The sequence below is a fragment of the Geotrypetes seraphini genome, chromosome 1, assembly GCF_902459505.1.
Source record: "Geotrypetes seraphini chromosome 1, aGeoSer1.1, whole genome shotgun sequence".
Taxonomy (NCBI): Eukaryota; Metazoa; Chordata; class Amphibia; order Gymnophiona; family Dermophiidae; genus Geotrypetes; species Geotrypetes seraphini.
Window position 1 is genome coordinate 37,369,926 of NC_047084.1, and position 16,919 is coordinate 37,386,844.

Sequence of the window (16,919 nt, forward strand, 5' to 3'; positions counted from 1 at the left end):
ATACAACCAAGCTATTCTAATGGTAGACCCCCTATGCTACTCTGCAATGGCAGAAGTCAGTTCATTCCGGCTGAGTTGTGGAAAAATAGAAAAATAAAACCATATTCAGCTTTGTTGCTCTGCAATTAGCTCATTGATTTTTGCCTCTGAAAAATTGGGGATCCTAAAGGGGCTATGCAGAAGTCCAATAGGAAATATAATCAAATATACGTCTCGTTTTATAGATAGACACTTACAGTAACTTATTTTTTAGTGTATTGGACTTACTAGTGCCATTGCAAGGTGGAATACAGTCTTTATGTACTGCATGTTTAGGTCGTTTATTTTTGACTTTGTCTATAATATATCTTAAAAGATGAAACTCAGAAACATAATAAGATTTCAAATTCAACTAGAAAAAAATCCCTTTATTAATATCCTGAAGTAGAAATACAGGGCTCCTTTTACAAAGCCACAGTAGCAATTCCCACGTGGCAAATGTGGTGCAGCCCATTCAGTTCCTATGGGCCATATTGCATCTGCCACACCAGGACTCGCTACTGCAGCTTTGTAAAAGGGGCTCATAGGACCCGACATTCAAAAGCATTTATCCATTTAGGACCAGATTCAGTGCCCAGATTTGGACACTGAAAAAAATAGCGCCGAGTGCTATTCTATAAATGGCGCTCTAAGATGGGCACTGTTTATAGAATAGCATGTAGCATCAGGATCCACTCGTGACGCTTGGTGAAAGAATTTACACCAACTGAAACCTGGTGTAAATCCTCATGTGTATATTAGATGCAGGTCCCCCTGAGTTCTATAATATTACATGCATTTTTAGTGAATGCCCTTGACATACCCATGCTCTTCCCATGGCCACAACTCCTTTTCAAGTTACATGCTAAAAGATTCACACGCACATCTTTATAGACTAGCGCTTAGCAAGAAGCACACATAAATCCAAATTGTTTCCAATTAAAGGCAATAATTAATTGTTAATGACCAATTATTGGTGCTAATTGGCTCGTTTATCAGTTAAATTGGAAATTGCATGTGGAATTGCATGTTAAATTGCATGTGGAAATTGGGGGCAAGCCCAAATATATGCATGTAGTTTTAAGCACCATATACAGAATCCAGGAGATAGTGGGCAGTCACTGCAGAGATCTGCCCTATCCATGAAATTTAAGCTGGTCTAACTGGATAGTACCAAAGCTGATATCTGGGGATAGTGCTGGGGTGGAGCATGGGCATTCCACCTAATTTTGTCTACAGTGGCATAGTAAAGGTGGGGGGAGGAGGCGGACTGCCCCAGGCACTGTCTTGGTTGAGGCATCTGCACCTCCCCTTCCCCCCTGCACCACGTATGCGCCCTTCCTTCCCTGCCCCCACTACCTGTGCGAGCAACTACTCTGGTCTTCTACTCACGATGGTCTGGCTCCCTCTGAAATCACTTTCAGGTCATGGGGCCAGGAAGTGACATCAGAGGGAAAGCCAACGCCAGCAGCAGAACGGAGAAGCTGCTCGCACTGATGAAGATTTAAAGAGGAATGGGGGTGGAAAGGAAGGGCAAGAGTGTGGCGTGGGGAGCGCAGAAGGGGATGGAAGGAGCAGGAAGCGGAGAGGAGGGTGTGGGGCACCACCTCCCCAGGTGTCCCCTACCCTCGTTATGCCACTATTTGTTTGTATTGCAATGTGATTTATTTTATTTATTTATGCCATTTGTAATCTGCTTACAACCTAAGCATATTCCAATATAAAAACATACATAAAAGTTTTCCTGCATGAAACCACAAAACTATAAGGATAGTGGCTGACTATTGCTGTTATTGGTCAGTGATCTCTATGTATATTTAGCACCACTCATTCTGTTTATACATATCATAGATTTAAACTCTTCGGCCAGTGTTTAATGCACATAGTGTTTGAATATTGACCCCACAGTTCAGGGGTAGGCAACCTTTATACACAGAGGGCTGCAGGAATGTCAAAGCTACCCCTAGTGGGTTGCAACATTACACTATGCAACGTTGGAACAGGAAATGCACAGAACTTCACGAACTTGCTGTGATAAGTAAACATTTAATTAAAAATGATGGAAAACTGAGTGTTACTTTGGGCTAGATTCACGAACCTGCCCAATCGGGCCTGATCCAGGCAGGTCTGATGAATTCTCGAAACCCCAATATGCAGATGGGGGTGATCGGAGGAACGCCCTCATCTGCCTGCTCGGATCACTCGATAGTGATCCCAGCGCATGCGCAGATCATCTGTAGATGGTCTGCACATGTGCTGGACCTCCGGGCTGGGAGATTGGAAGTCGCCACTGAGCCTTAGCCTTGTGCGCTGTGAGAAATCTCCTCAAGGACATCTTTACATATGTTCCAATTGCTGTTCTTAAACTTCCAAAATGGCATCTCCCAATTACAACTCCACCCCCCCCCTCAAATCCCATTGGAATTGTTCTCATCCATCGTCATGCGCGCCAACTCTCCTGCTCTCCCCAAGCCCTGTTCTTGCTGCCCAGACTCTCCTGCTCTCTGCCTCCTTCCCTGCAGTGTGAGCCCTCAGGTTTAAAGTGGGGCTGCACTGTGGCATGGAGCCCCACTTTAAACCCGTGGGCTCACACTGTAGGGAAGGCAGCAGAGATCAGCCTGGGCAGCAAGAGGAATTTTAAAGTTGTGTCCCTGGCCCCAGGGCTTTTTGCAGCCCCTGAAACAGCGAGATCGGGGCAACAGAGAGCAGGGCAGCGCTGGAGAGTGGGAAAAGAAGGTCTGCGACTGGTCCCCAGCAGTCGTTTCTGGAGTTGATCGGCCAGTCGGATTGTGAAATGTGTGCTGTGAATCGCGTCCCTGCCAACTTTGCATGCGTTTCTCCTCATTTGTATGCATGGATTGCAGGAGAGGTTAGTGAATGGGGCCGAGGGAAATCTGGTCGCAAAGGGGTTGTAAACCGATCGGTACACGATTGATTTGCTTTGTGAATCTAGCCCTTTGAAAATATTTGTGAAATGCAGTATTTACTATTGCCAAAACTCTGACTGACAACATTTTCTGTGTATACTTCTCATAGTTTCGTGGGCTGCATAAAATTCAGTGATGGGCTACTGGTTGCCCACCCCTGATCTAGTCCTTTGTTTAAAGGATGGTGAAAACTGTAACTAATGAGTTTCAAACAGCTGTATTTAACACTGAATCCTTTTGTTCAGAAAATACCATCTTTCCGTGGACTGATCAGAAGTATAAAAAAAACTGTCCAAACCAAACCACATCACAATCATCCCATCAAAGGAAATTCTTGCTACTTACAAACTTCCTCTTCTTGGAAGGCTCAATTCCTTCTGTAAAAGATTTAAAAAAAAGATTTGTTGTTTATTTGCTTATAACACACCTATCACCTATGCAGGGGTACATAAAACCAAACACGATCAAGACAAATAGTGCCAATCAACATCCCTCCTATCATAAATATCTGAAGCTTTTGAAGGTACCCTTCAGTTTAGTCACTTTGATGGCAGATAAAATTCTGTATATCCAGTCTGCCCAACAAGGTGTCCAGGCCCTCTTTGAAGTATGAAGGTCATTTGAGTTTTGCTTTGGATGCCATCCTTTTTCTATAAAGGGATCCTCTCTTTCTGAATTAAGGCACTGTTTTTATCCTGACCTTCTTCATCAGGAGGACATTCCAGGCATCCACCACCCTGTCCTTGAAAAAGTATTTTCTGATGTTGCTCCTAACACTTTCCTATCACTGAAAATAACATGTTTGTCAATGGATATATCTGAAGTATTTAAATGCCTACATCATATCCCCCTTTCCTGAATTTCCTCTAGGTCTTCACCCTGCATTTATTTGATATGTCAGGATGATGCTTTTTAATGACCTTTGACGTAGGAGCCCCAGGATGCACGTACATTCTAATTTGGTGAAAGTGACTAAATTGAAGGTACCTTCAAAAGCTTCAGATATTTACATTTTTAAAAAAATATGCAATAAAATCTGAAGTAGACAATTAAAAACTCATGTTTTACTAAGCTATGTTAAGATTACACAGCTACCTTCATATGAATGTCCAAAATTAATGTGCTGTAACTGGAAACAGGGCAGGATTAATTCATCGAGGGCCTCTAGGCACACAAGTACATTGGGCCCTCTGCCCCGCCCAACCCCACCATGCGCCCAGTCGGAAACAGGAAGCTGCGTCAGAGGGAAGCTTTGGGCAAGCAGCACCGCTTGCATAATTACAGTTCCCGTTGCCTTTCTTACCCGCGTTCCTTGCTTGTCTTACTTTCCATCGATGGGGGGGGGCTGCATTGCTGATTGGGGTGGGGCCCGCGTTGCTGATCGGGGAGGGGCCCGCGTTGCCGATCGATGCTGGAGGGGCCCATCGCCGTTTGGAAAAAACAATGTTGATGCCCTCCTTCATCGGGCCCCCCTGACCATTTTGGGCCCTAGGCACGTGCCTACTTGGCCTATTGGTTAATCCTGCCCTGACTGGAAAACCTCCAACTTAAACTGGTGGGGACGTTCCCAACATCTTCCCATACAGTTAAATCTGAGACACTTTGCTTATTGCATATAATTGTGTTGCAGATAACATGACCTACAAAGACAGCATGAAGTGATCTGAATTATCTGCTTCCTTAAGACTTAATGCACGATACAGTCCTTTTACAAAGCCGCCCTAGCGGTTTTATCGCACGCACCGGATTAGCGCGCGCTAGCCATAAATCTACCACCTGCTCAAAAGGAGTCAGTAGCGGCTAGAGTGTGCGGCAATTTAGCGCGCGCTATTCCGCGTGTTAAGGCCCTAGCGCAGCTTTGTAAAAGGAGCCCTCAGTGTAAGGCATAGTCCATTCTCGTTTCATGTTTGTTAGTTAATACAGGAATTAAACTTGCAAGAGGACAATTTTATAAAGGCATTTTTTTGTATGCAACAATATAAGTGCATAAAATGCTAAATACAAAATCACCCCACATATAAAAGTATGAGTGATGACAAAAACAAATTATTTTATCCGATTCAGGTGAGAGCATGTTATGGCATGTCTTGAGTAGAGTGCAAGTAGACTTGTGATTTATGTATATATTTTATAAAACGCAAACATTTATTCTTGCTCCAAAGCAAGCCTAAATGTCCACAGTACAATTTCTGCAGAATTTGTGCTGATGTTTCATAAAGATAAGCAGGCACATGTCTAGGTAACATGTCAATACAATACAATTCAATACAGTGTCTTATATACCACAATTCTCTGCAAATGAATCTATGCTGTTTACAATAAGAGTTAGATCAAGTTTTGAAGTTACATTTTTAGAGTGGGTGATGATTGTTGGGAGGAAGAGGTGAGGATGTTATGTCTTTAGTTCTTTCCTGAAGTCAAGATATGTGGTAGGTTGTCTTGGTTTATTGGCAATTATCCTCCAAAAGGGCAATTCTACAACTGCTATGACTAGCTCATAAACTCAATTCCTTTTTGGTTACTATCTAAAGCAGTGGTTCCCAACCCAGTCCTGGAGGACCCTCAGCCAGTCGGGTTTTTGAGATAGCCCTAATGAATATGCATGGAGCAGATTTGCATGCCTGTCACCTCCATTATATGCAAATCTGTCTCATGCATATTTATTAGGGCTATCCCGAAAACCCGATTGGCTGGTGGTCCTCCAGGACAGGGTTGAGAACCACTGATCTAAGGGGCTGAGCCTCAGATCCCCGTGTGTTGTATGTTTCACAAGCACACTAGAAAGGGAATTAACCTCACTGGCTCCCCTCCTGCCCAACTTTAAGCTAGCTGTCCGTTTCGCCCTTACGCTGCATCAGGGCTGTGGTGGTCCAGTATAATGTTATGGCTCTATGATTCACAAGCTCACCACAGCAGTGTGCTTGTGAAACATACAAACACACGGGGATCTGAGGCTCAGCCCCTTAGATAGTAACCAAAAAGGAATTAAGTTTATGAGCTATTCATAGTGGATAACTTGGACTAAGAAAATTGAAATGACATTTGAGAAGGGTATTTTTTGAAATGAATATATATATTCTTTCTCATCCTGTATATAATTTTGGTGATACAATTCTACAACTGCCCCATGCACACTTAAATTTACAGATTATGAGCACTTATGCGTTCTAAGTCTACGCTTAGCCGTGAAAGCATTAGCAGGACACTTAAGTGTTAATTCTGTAATGGTGTACATACATTGCATATAGCATGAAAATGCAAGAGGGTGTGCACACATAACCTTACAGAATACTGCAAGGTACACACCCCTGCTGTATTTAAGAGTCCGCAGTCAACGTAAACCACACCAATACCAGGTTATGCAAGTATTATGTAATGAAATCTAGGTGCCCAGATGCCATTATAGAATAGGGTCTCACCATTCATTCTCAGAGCACCAAAATCAAGGCACCCAGTTATAGAATTGCCCCCTAATTTTCAAGCTGCTGCTATTAGTGCATGCTAATTCTGGCAATTCAGTACAGGAAGGCCCTACATAACCTTAGAAGAGATTTTTAAATTGTAAAGGGGGAAGAAGAGTTCACACTGAGGAACAAGGAAAGTTAATTTTTTTCAAGATTTCTGATCATAAATAGCTTATTGAAAAATGATTACACAAATGTGCCACATTTTGTCCCTCTCTAAAGGCAAAATAAGTTTTCAAAGAAGAAAAAAAAGTCACCATATCTGGCATGGTAAAAGAAAAGAGGGGGCCATACTAATTGAATCACAATTTTAAAATGGCTCAGCAGTGGCAGTACAAAATGTGCAAGTGCTAATCTCACAACGTATCTCCCCACCTTGAAAATGCGGCGGAGGCAATGGAGAATAGATACTAAAAGCTAAGTACCTGTAATTCTGAAAATATAAAAACATATATGTAAAAAATATCACATAACTTCAGCAGGACCAATGAGGATTTAGCCACTTGAGGTTACGTTACTCGGTGGTGGTCTGAGGATCCTTGAAGACTGGAGTTTTGTCAGTTGACATGATAGGGAATGTGTATTGTATGAAAAGAAAAGGGGAGTTATTAGATCACCGGGCTGACAACTAGGAGATCCTGGTTCAAGTCTGCTGTTCCTTGTGATCTTGGCCAAATCACTTAACCCTCCTTTGCTTCAGGTACAAAATTAGGGATTCTTTTACTAAGCTGTGCTAAGAATGGTCTTAGCACACCCTTATGCGAGTCTTTTCCCTGTGCTTAGGGTTACCAGACCTCTGGAAAAATCTGAACATGTTCTCTTTTTGGAGGACTCTCTGGTATCCAGATGGATTTTTTTTAAAAACAGCTGTTTGTCTGGGTTTTTTAAGAGCGCCGAGCTTGGGCCGCGTCTGTAATGCCTCCAAACATAAGCAGATATGACATGATGATGTCAAGCGCATGTGCACAAACATGACATCATTACATCACATCTGCGCATGTCCCGAGGCCCTCTAGATGTGGCCCCGAGCTCAAGGATAGAGAGAGGTTTGTGTGGGGGCAGGGCTGGGGTGGTGCCACATCTGGTTTTTGGTTCCAGAAAATCTGGCAGACTTAACTAGTTAGCATGGCAGTAATGTACCCACGCTAGCTTATTAATATATTCATGTCCATGCTCCACCTAACAGGCCATCAAAAAAAATAAAAAAATAATTGCTCCACAGTTATCGAATGCAGAAGGCAAAACTAACACAGAATGCTTTAACATATCTTATGTTAGGTCATTTTTACTGCATCAGGCACATGTTAGCGCCTAACACAGCTGAGTAAAAGGGTCCCTTAGACTTTAAGCCTTCCAATACAGAAAATATTTAGGGCTCCTTTTACAAAGGTGTGCTAGTGTTTTTAGCGCACGTACCGGATTAGAGCGCACTAGCCTAAAAACTACCACCTGCTCAAGAGGAGGCAGTAGCGGCTAGCGCGTGCGGCATTTTCCTTGATCCAAAGCAGCGTCGGACCGGCAGCACTCTAAACAGGCTGCTTGGCCTTGTCTATCGGGGAATTCACTCTGCCGTGTCACTGATGATGTCATCCATAACACGGCAGAGTGAATTCCCTGACCTTGCCCTTGTCCGTCGGGGAATTCACTCTGCCGCGTTACTAATGATGTCATCAGTAACTCAGCAGAGTGAATTCCCCAACGGACAAGGCCATCCAGCCTGTTTAGAGCAGTGTTCTTTAACCTTTTTACACCCGTGGACCGGCAGAAATAAAAGAATTATTTTGTGGACCGGCAAACTACTAGGACTAAAATTTAAAAACCCTTTTACGCCCCATCTCCGCAAGCTCGGTCCCCGCAAACCATCTGATCCCATCTGCACAAGCCGCAATTATGATTTTATATTGAATGTATTTTATTAAAGTATAAAAAGCAACAATATTCTGAACAATTGTGATTTTATAAATACAAATATACAGAGCACGGACCAACAAAATCCTTGTCTCCGCTCCCCTTCACATATATCCCCTCTACTATCAAGAAAACTGAACAAGCCAAGTTATTATAGAATGCTATATAGAAATATCATTCTAACAGAATACTGCAGTCCCCAGTTATGTCCCTAGCAGGATATATATTTCAAATCTGATATATTCTAATGACAAAATAGAAATAAAATTATTTTTTTCTACCTTTTGTTGTCTCTGGTTTCTGCTTTCATCTTCTTTTCACTCTTTTCCTTCCAGCATCTGCCCGTTCCATCCAATGTCTGCCCTCTCCCCCTTCCATATGTATCTGACTACTTTCTATGTCCCTCTTCCCTGTCCATCCAGCCTGTTCCTCCTCTCTCCTTTTTACATCATTCATTCCAGCTTCACTGCCTTCTTCATTTTTATCACTCCTACACCAGATCTAGCATCTTTATCCCTCTCTCATTTCTCTGCTGACCCCCTTTCCAGCATCAATGTCTCTCTACTTTCTCATTCCTCTCTCTCCCCTTTCCCTCATCTGATCTCTCCATTCCACCCTGACCCCCTTCCCCTCCTATAATCTCCCTGCCAGCTGTTTCCTTCCTTTTTTCTTTCTCCCTTCCCTCCTTCCTTTTTTTCCTTCTCCCTTCCTTCCTCCCTCTATCCAATATTAACTCTCTTCCCATCCCTTTCCCTCCTCCCCTCCCAGCAGCATCTCTCCTTCTTCTCCCTTCCCTCCTCCCCCTATCCAACATTAACTCTCTTCCCATCCCTTTCCCTCCTCCCCTCCCAGCAGCATCTCTCCTTCTTCTCCCTTCCCTCCTCCCTCTATCCAACATTAACTCTCTTCCCATCCCTTTCCCTCCTCCCCTCCCAGCAGCATCTCTCCTTCTAACTCTCTCCAAGTCCAGTAACAGCTCTCCCTTTATCCAGCAGCTTCCCTGCCTCCTACAGTGGCTGTCTCCCCTTCCAGCAGCTCTCAGTACTTGCCTGCAGGAAGTTGCCGGTAAATCACTGCCCAGGCAAATAGGAGAGCTGGTGGGAGGGGAGACAGCCACTGTGAAGGCTCCCCGGGATCTTGCTCGCACATGCTGACCATCTCCCTCCACCTGCACCTGAATCTGCAGCTCTCTCCGTTCTAATCGCAACTTCCCCACGGCCCTCTTCAGCAACTCGGCAGGGGCGGCGATCAACAGGCTGCCGACTTCGGGACCTTCACTCTCTGAGTCCCGCCTATTTTGTTTCAACTTCCTGTTTCCGAACAGGCGAGACTCACAGAGGGAAGGCCCCAACGTCGGCAGCCTTTCTTGATTGCCTGAGGCTGGGAGGAACATTAGTCAGCAGGAACTGCAGTCAGGAGGAACCGCAGTCGACAGGAAATTTAACTGCCGACTTGATCTCGCCGGCCCTGCGCGGACCGGCAGAAATTTTCTGCGGACCACCACCGGTCCGCGGTCCGGCGGTTGAAGAACTGTGGTTTAGAGTGCTGCCGGCCCGATGCTCCTTTGGATCAAGGAAGGGCTCACTCATGGTCGGCGGGGAGGGAAGGATGGAGGTCAGTAGGGGTTTGGCTGCGTGGTGGGGAAGGCGGGGGCGGATTTTACAGTTGCTGCTGGCGAATCCTGGGACTAGGGCTTATTTGGGGGAAAACACAGTATGTACAAAGAGTTTGCAGTAAAGCATCTTAACGGGCATCAATTGCAAATAACACATATAAAAACAATAGAAATGGTACAACAATGAAATGGGGGAAGGGGGTCCTGTTAGGAAAAGGACATGAAATGTTTCAGTGACTGCATATCCTTAACATAGAATGGAGGGCATATTTCCAGTTGCGAGTAGCTTCAATGATGTAAATATGCAGAGAAATGACATTTACCAACATTCCCATGGTTGGCAGGTTTATGAAAATCTGCTCAGTTACCACAAACCACTCTAGTGTAAATTCAAACTTTAGACAGCGAGCAAGAATAATGAGCTCCCCAGTGCTAAACAAATTTATTTTCTTACTACATTTGCAAAGTCAAGGAAGAAGGTGCTATGTTTGCAGGAGGAGGAATTGACCTCAGCCAGCTCTTTGGTGCTAGACAGCTCAAGATGTAAACAATATGGTTTCCCCTCCTCCATCTGTCCCTCCACGTGAGAACTTAGATGTAAATTTCCAAGAAATGTAAGCACAATCTTATAAAACAGAAAATGTTATATCCTGAAACAGCTGCTTTTTCAAGGAGATTTTTCTTTTTGTTTGCAGGAGGAGGAATTGACCTCAGCCAGCTCTTTGGTGCTAGACAGCTCAAGATGTAAACAATATGGTTTCCCCTCCTCCATCTGTCCCTCCACGTGAGAACTTAGATGTAAATTTCCAAGAAATGTAAGCACAATCTTATAAAACAGAAAATGTTATATCCTGAAACAGCTGCTTTTTCAAGGAGATTTTTATTTTTGTTTGCAGGAGGAGGAATTGACCTCAGCCAGCTCTTTGGTGCTAGACAGCTCAAGATGTAAACAATATGGTTTCCCCTCCTCCATCTGTCCCTCCACGTGAGAACTTTGATGTAAATTTCCAAGAAATGTAAGCACAATCTTATAAAACAGAAAATGTTATATCCTGAAACAGCTGCTTTTTCAAGGAGATTTTTCTTTTTGTTCTCATGATACAACACAATCTAAGAACCCTATCCATCCCCTTTTGCAAATTTATATTGGAAAACATTCCCAAAGTCACACCTTTGCATAATTTCTGGACAAGATTTAAAAAGTGGGTAAATGGGAAAGCAATCCTAGCAATACTACCAAAATAAGGAGTGTGTGATGTAGTGGTTAGAGCTACAGTCTCAGCACCCTGAGGTTGCGGGTTCAAACCCTGGGCAAGTCACTTAATCCTCCACTGCCCCAGGTATATTAGATAGACTGTGAGCCTGCCGGGACAGATAGGGAAAATGCTTGAAGTACCTTTTTTGAGTGTGGTTGTAAAATGACAAAGAGGAAGTATAATTTCCTTTGTGAGGATCATAGCTACAGAGTTCCATGTTTCCCAGTATTATAATGAAATCACGTGTGGCTGCCGTAAAGGTCATCTCTGACGCAACCGAAAGTTGCTGCTGGTAGGAAACATATTTAGAAATTGCCTGCAGTGAAGATAAGGGGCAGGGAGGGAGAAAGGGAAGAAAGATGGAGTGGAGAAAAACAGACGCTGAAGGGACCTGGGGAAGGTGGGGTGGAGGAAATGGGGAGAAGATGCTGGGAAATGATGAAGAGAGAGAAGGGAGAAGACACTGGGAAATGGGGAAGACAGAGTAGGGAGAAGATGCTGGGAAATGGGGAAAAGAGAGTAGGTAGAAGACGCTGGGAAATGGGGAACAGAGAGTGGGAAGAAGACGCTGAAGTGAAATGGGGAACAGAGAGTGGGGAGAAGACGCTGAAGGGGATGACAGAGTGGGAAGAAGACGCTGAAGGGAATGGGGAAGAGAGAGTGGGGAGAAGGACCTGGAAAGGAAGAAGACAGAGATGCCAGACTATGGGGGAGCGGAGGGAAGAAGATGGGTGCCAGACCAATTGGGTGGGGGATGAAGGGAGAGGCACAGTAACAGAGCAAATGGAAGGTGCAGTGAGAAGACAAGACAGTGGATGGAAGGAATTGAATGAGAAGATGAGGAAAGCAGAAACCAGACAACAAAGGTAGAAAAAAATTCTATTTATTTTCTTTTTTTGCTTTAGCAAAAGTAGTATATTAGTTGTGTTGATAAAACTGTATAAGAATTCAAAAAATAATCACCTTATTTCCACATAAGCATCCAAATACTTTTATAGTCACACAGTGACGCTAGATTTCTAAGTGAACGCTCAGACCCATAACCAAACTCTAGTGAAAAATTACGGTCAGTTATAATAGAGACCATCACAGCAAGTTCACTGTCTCTGCCACCTGCTAATAACATACAAGGAAAAGATAGATAACTTATCTGAATGCAGGATGGCACTGCTGTTGCTCTTTCACTGCTCCGGGTACATATTTAAAGTACTAACACATTGCAACTGCCATAAGCTGTTAAACCCCCCCAACCTGGGTTTCACGATTGGCTTCCTCAGGAGGGGCACAGGGACCGGACACTCCTTCACCCGGCTGGCAGGAGTGTCCTGAAAAAGGCTGACCGGCTGAAACATGGCCACGTCAAGACCTCCAAATAAAGATTGTGAGAGAATCCTTTGTTCCCACATGTCCTGCTTTATTTGGCTGTTGCTGTTCACATTGGACATTATTCTTCTCTTTCCTGAACACTGCATTTTGGCACTTAGCTTTAGGCACGCTCAATAGAATTAACCCTTATCTGAACAGAGCTGGGGCAGACTTAAATGCAGAACAAGGGCTGGGCCATAATTATAGAAGCAATACTGAGTTCCTAAATGAATAAGCCTTGTACTTTAGGACTGCTCTTATATTACTGCTGTTAAACAAAATCTGCAAGTGTTCCTCCTTGATCTGTTCTGCTGCATACTGCACAGTGCAGTGGAGAACCCTAGATTCTAGTGTGATAAAGGAAACCGGATGGAAGTGGAGTATATTGGGATAACTTAACTACTGGAACAATCAGTAACTCTAGAGTTCCACTCTGCTTCTGCCTCCTAGTTTCTGCCAACACTCTCTGTAACTCTGCATATACTCTTTTAGACTGATTTGCTTGGGTCGTAACAGAATTCAAATAATTTAAATCTGCCAATTACTTCACAGGGTGATAAAGATAAGTGGTTGGAATCCTTCCATGGTGTCTCATTTAAATAAGATTAAAGCTATCAACATAGCTCAGTCAAACACTTTGGATAAGATTTATATTGCTTAGGGACTACATTAGCTATAGAAAGCCTATACCCCCCATTTATGATTTTCACATTTTGATGTGTCTGAGTAAGACTTGATATGTGGGTAAAACGTCATTTTCAATGAATGCAACACCCCATACTCTCTACCTCCCGGTGCAAAAATATGTTTAATTAGGGGACAATGTATATATCCAAAAAGCAAATCTGTTTACGCAACAATTATATAAAATCTACCAATATAAGTCAATAATTAGTGAAAGAACTTTTGATAGCAGTTACAGCAATTTGTTAGGATAGGTTTCCAACTTTACACACTTTGATGTCCTAATATTAGACCATTCTTCTTAATGCCACAGATTTTCAATTGGGTTGAGGTCAAGGCTCTAAGTAAACTACTCAAGGGAATTTACCTTTTAATTTCTTAAACTACTCTCCTGCAGCTCTGGCTATTGGCTTTGGGTCACTGTCATCCTGAAAGTTGACCATCTGTCCCAGTTTCAGCTTTCTTGATGAGAATAGAAGGTTTTCCTTGAGAACTTTTTTTGTGCTTTTTAGCACTCATTGTCTTTTCTATCCTGACAAGCACCACAATCCCTTCCCATAAGAAATATCTCCTTCACATGATATTGCTGCTAAAAAATGACATGGTGAAAAAATTCATCACCGTTTCTGTTCCCGCGGATAACCGCGGGAAACCATCTTCATGTCATTCTTTAAGGAGAGAGGGAAGAATCAGAATATAATTGGACACAACCACTGACCCGCAAGCTTTGCTTTGAAGAATGCTGGTGTAGGACTGAGGTTGAAATAGACACTAGTAAATGACATGGGATTATTTCCCACGGTTATCCGCGGGGACGGGGACGGTGATGGATTTTGTCACCGTGTCATTCTCTAATTGTTGCCTCTGTTATTTTCCACATTCTTTATGACTGTAATTGCTGAACGACTTTGAACGGCAGTAATAAAGGCTCACCTCCAGGCATGTGCACGCACGCACACACACACACAGATACTTTCCCCCAAGCTTGGTCTTCCACAGCATTTTCCTTTTCCCCTGAAGCTCCCAGGTTGGGACGGCTCCTTGGCTGCCTAGCAGAATTAGTGGAGAGATGGCAGTGTGGGGTGTGGATGCCTCCTGCTCTATGTCTCCATCCACTTGCTGGCGGCTTTCACATCCTCATTTCATTGCTCTGTCACATGCTCAGCAGTTGAAGCTGCCGCTGAGACCCTGAGGCGTGCTCACGCAACACTTGCAAGAGCCCCCAAGAGGGAGGAGATTGCAGGATGGCAGAACCAGCAGCAAGAAGGGGAGGAAACTATGCTATACTTTACCCTCAAGACCAGCAGCAGGAAGACAGGACTGTTAGAAATATATGGGAGAAATAGGTCAATATGGGGACCGAGAAGATCCCCCCAAATTAGCTCATATACGGGAGTTTCCAGGAAATACGGGATAGTTGGTCACGCTGCTATATGAAAACATGCTGGGAATGTCCTCAACAATTAATAGAGCAGGTTTTGCACATAGCAGACATTAATTTTTGCATCTAACTCATTTTAAGTGTAAACATTATTGCACTAAGACCCCCTCCCCCTGCTCATAAATAATGCTGACCTCAATTTTATTACCACAGGTTGTACATGAAAGTTATTGGCCAAGCATTGCAGAGAGAGGCTGAGCACCAATGACAATCGTGCAGAAGACATGACCATGCACTACATTAAAATGAATGGTAATGAAGCCATCATGTATTCCATATCAATGCACAGAAGGAAACAGTGGCTTCTAACGCACACATAATGTGAGAAATTTTTCACCAGATTCAGGGCAGCCATTGAAGAGTTGCTTAGAAATTAAAATGTCTTGTTTCAGTTTTTTTCTTTCCAGACAAAATAACATTTGCAACTTTAAAAATTAGCTGAAAGTAATAGCAATAATGTGTGCATGTTCAAACAAAAATGAAAATGTTAGACCAGATCTGCAGCTGCTGTTCTGCACAAATATCAGCTTTGAAATAATTTTATGTGCATGAAATGTTTGTGAGGCTAATATTTATGTGCTGGCAACTTTTGTTTTCTTCAGACATGCACACGAAAAGCTGTGCTTACTATTTTATCCCTGTTGTGCACATCTGCCCCGCAGGCTTCCCTGATTAGTGTGCAAATTCTCCATGCATAAGATTAGCAAAAAATATCTTTCTGCATTGCACATTTTTGAGCTCACATTAGATGCCACACACAGCTCTACCATGTGACTTTCTGCACTGATCTCTCAGCGAGGTCTGCTTGGTTTCACACACACCCCCCCCCCTCCCCCCACCGTCCTTATTTATATCTTGAAAGAACCTGAGGCAGATCTCTGTAGATCATCAGATCCACTTCAAACTTTCTGAAGTAAAATTTTCAGTCCTGGGTTTTTCTAGATTCACCAGTAAAAGTCAGACTTATTTCCACTATGGCTCAATGGGAAATTAATTTTTTTCATCAAACTCGAAACTAGGCTAAAATTCACCTTGGTCTGAGGTCAACTGTGAATTGTGGTTAGTTGTGCTCTGAAGGAAAGCTGTCCTATCTAGAAAAGAGAGCTGTTGAGCTGTTGCTTTTTTTCTGAGACTTTATATTAAACTATATAAATCAGTATTACTAACAGACTCACAGTTCATTCAATGAATACAGTTTAACTTCAGTTCTACAATGAGGGTAATTCCACTACTGAGGTCAGAAAAAAGACATCTGCAGAAAAAGAAGGTGCAAGTCTCTACCAGTGATTTCTCAACCAGTGTATCGGGACACATTGGTGTGTCACCAAGAGGTGGAAGTGTAGGGTCATGAAATAGTTAACTGTTGTTTAAAATATTGCTCTGGTCTACATAGCTGAAAACAGTGTTTAATCTATTGACTGCATCTGCCTAAAATGTATGTCCTTGCCCTACCACATTGTAAGCTGAATAGATAAGAGTTTGAGCCATGATGTGCCCTGCCCTTCTGTACATGTAGCCTTTAGACCTGTAAGATTTAGATAAGCAGAGAAATGAGCTAGTTTCCTATAGGACTATAAGTTGTATCCCTGAGCCTATCATAAGTGCTGGCTTAGGACCAATAATAATTGTAGAAAGTTATAGAAGTAACAAATGAAAATTGTAGTTTTTGCATATATTAGTTTGCGAAAAGGGCATAAAAGTCCGTGTATTTCCTGTTTCTGACACTCTAGTAGGCAGGCTATTAACTGCACTAGAGTCCCGGCATGCTGTGAATAAAACTTGTATTTTCTTCACGCCTCTGACTTTGTGTGTCCAAGTGACCTTTCATTTGGCTTCCGAACAGGGACTTGAAGGTCTCTTGACCACTGGTTACTCGATTGGTCACTTGTTTCTGGTCCTACGGCTGATATGTCTGCTTAGCCGGCTGCCTTCCTTTTGGGGGGTTGGCAGACCTCAGGATGTTGGACCGCTTCAACTGACTTATCTAGTCTCAGTTTAAAGTACAAGAATCTGTATCTGTATCTGTACCTGGAGTGGCCACTATCTGGTAAGTGGGGATTGATCATCCCTATCCTGTCTCTCGTCTCCTGCCTAGTAAGCCACGTGATCTGTCGCTGAAAAGTTGTGGGAAAGGGATTCTAGGAACTGTTATTTTCTGGTTGAGTAACTGAACTGAAATCTGTTGTGTTTTGTGTGTTTGAGAGTGTCTGAGACGTCCTTGAGGACGAAGCGAGTGTGGAC

General features: G+C 43.2%; 1 protein-coding gene across 4 annotated transcripts in view; it reads right to left on the bottom strand.

Moving 5' to 3' along the window:
* MAST4 (microtubule associated serine/threonine kinase family member 4) overlaps positions 1–16,919 on the bottom strand; it is a 924,748-nt gene that overhangs the window by 460,858 nt on the left and 446,971 nt on the right. For all 4 annotated transcript variants that reach the window (XM_033929923.1, XM_033929917.1, XM_033929952.1 and 1 more), the window contains one exon: positions 3,291–3,322. In XM_033929923.1, the coding sequence (XP_033785814.1) occupies positions 3,291–3,322 (32 nt within the window). The remainder of the gene's footprint in view (positions 1–3,290; positions 3,323–16,919) is intronic.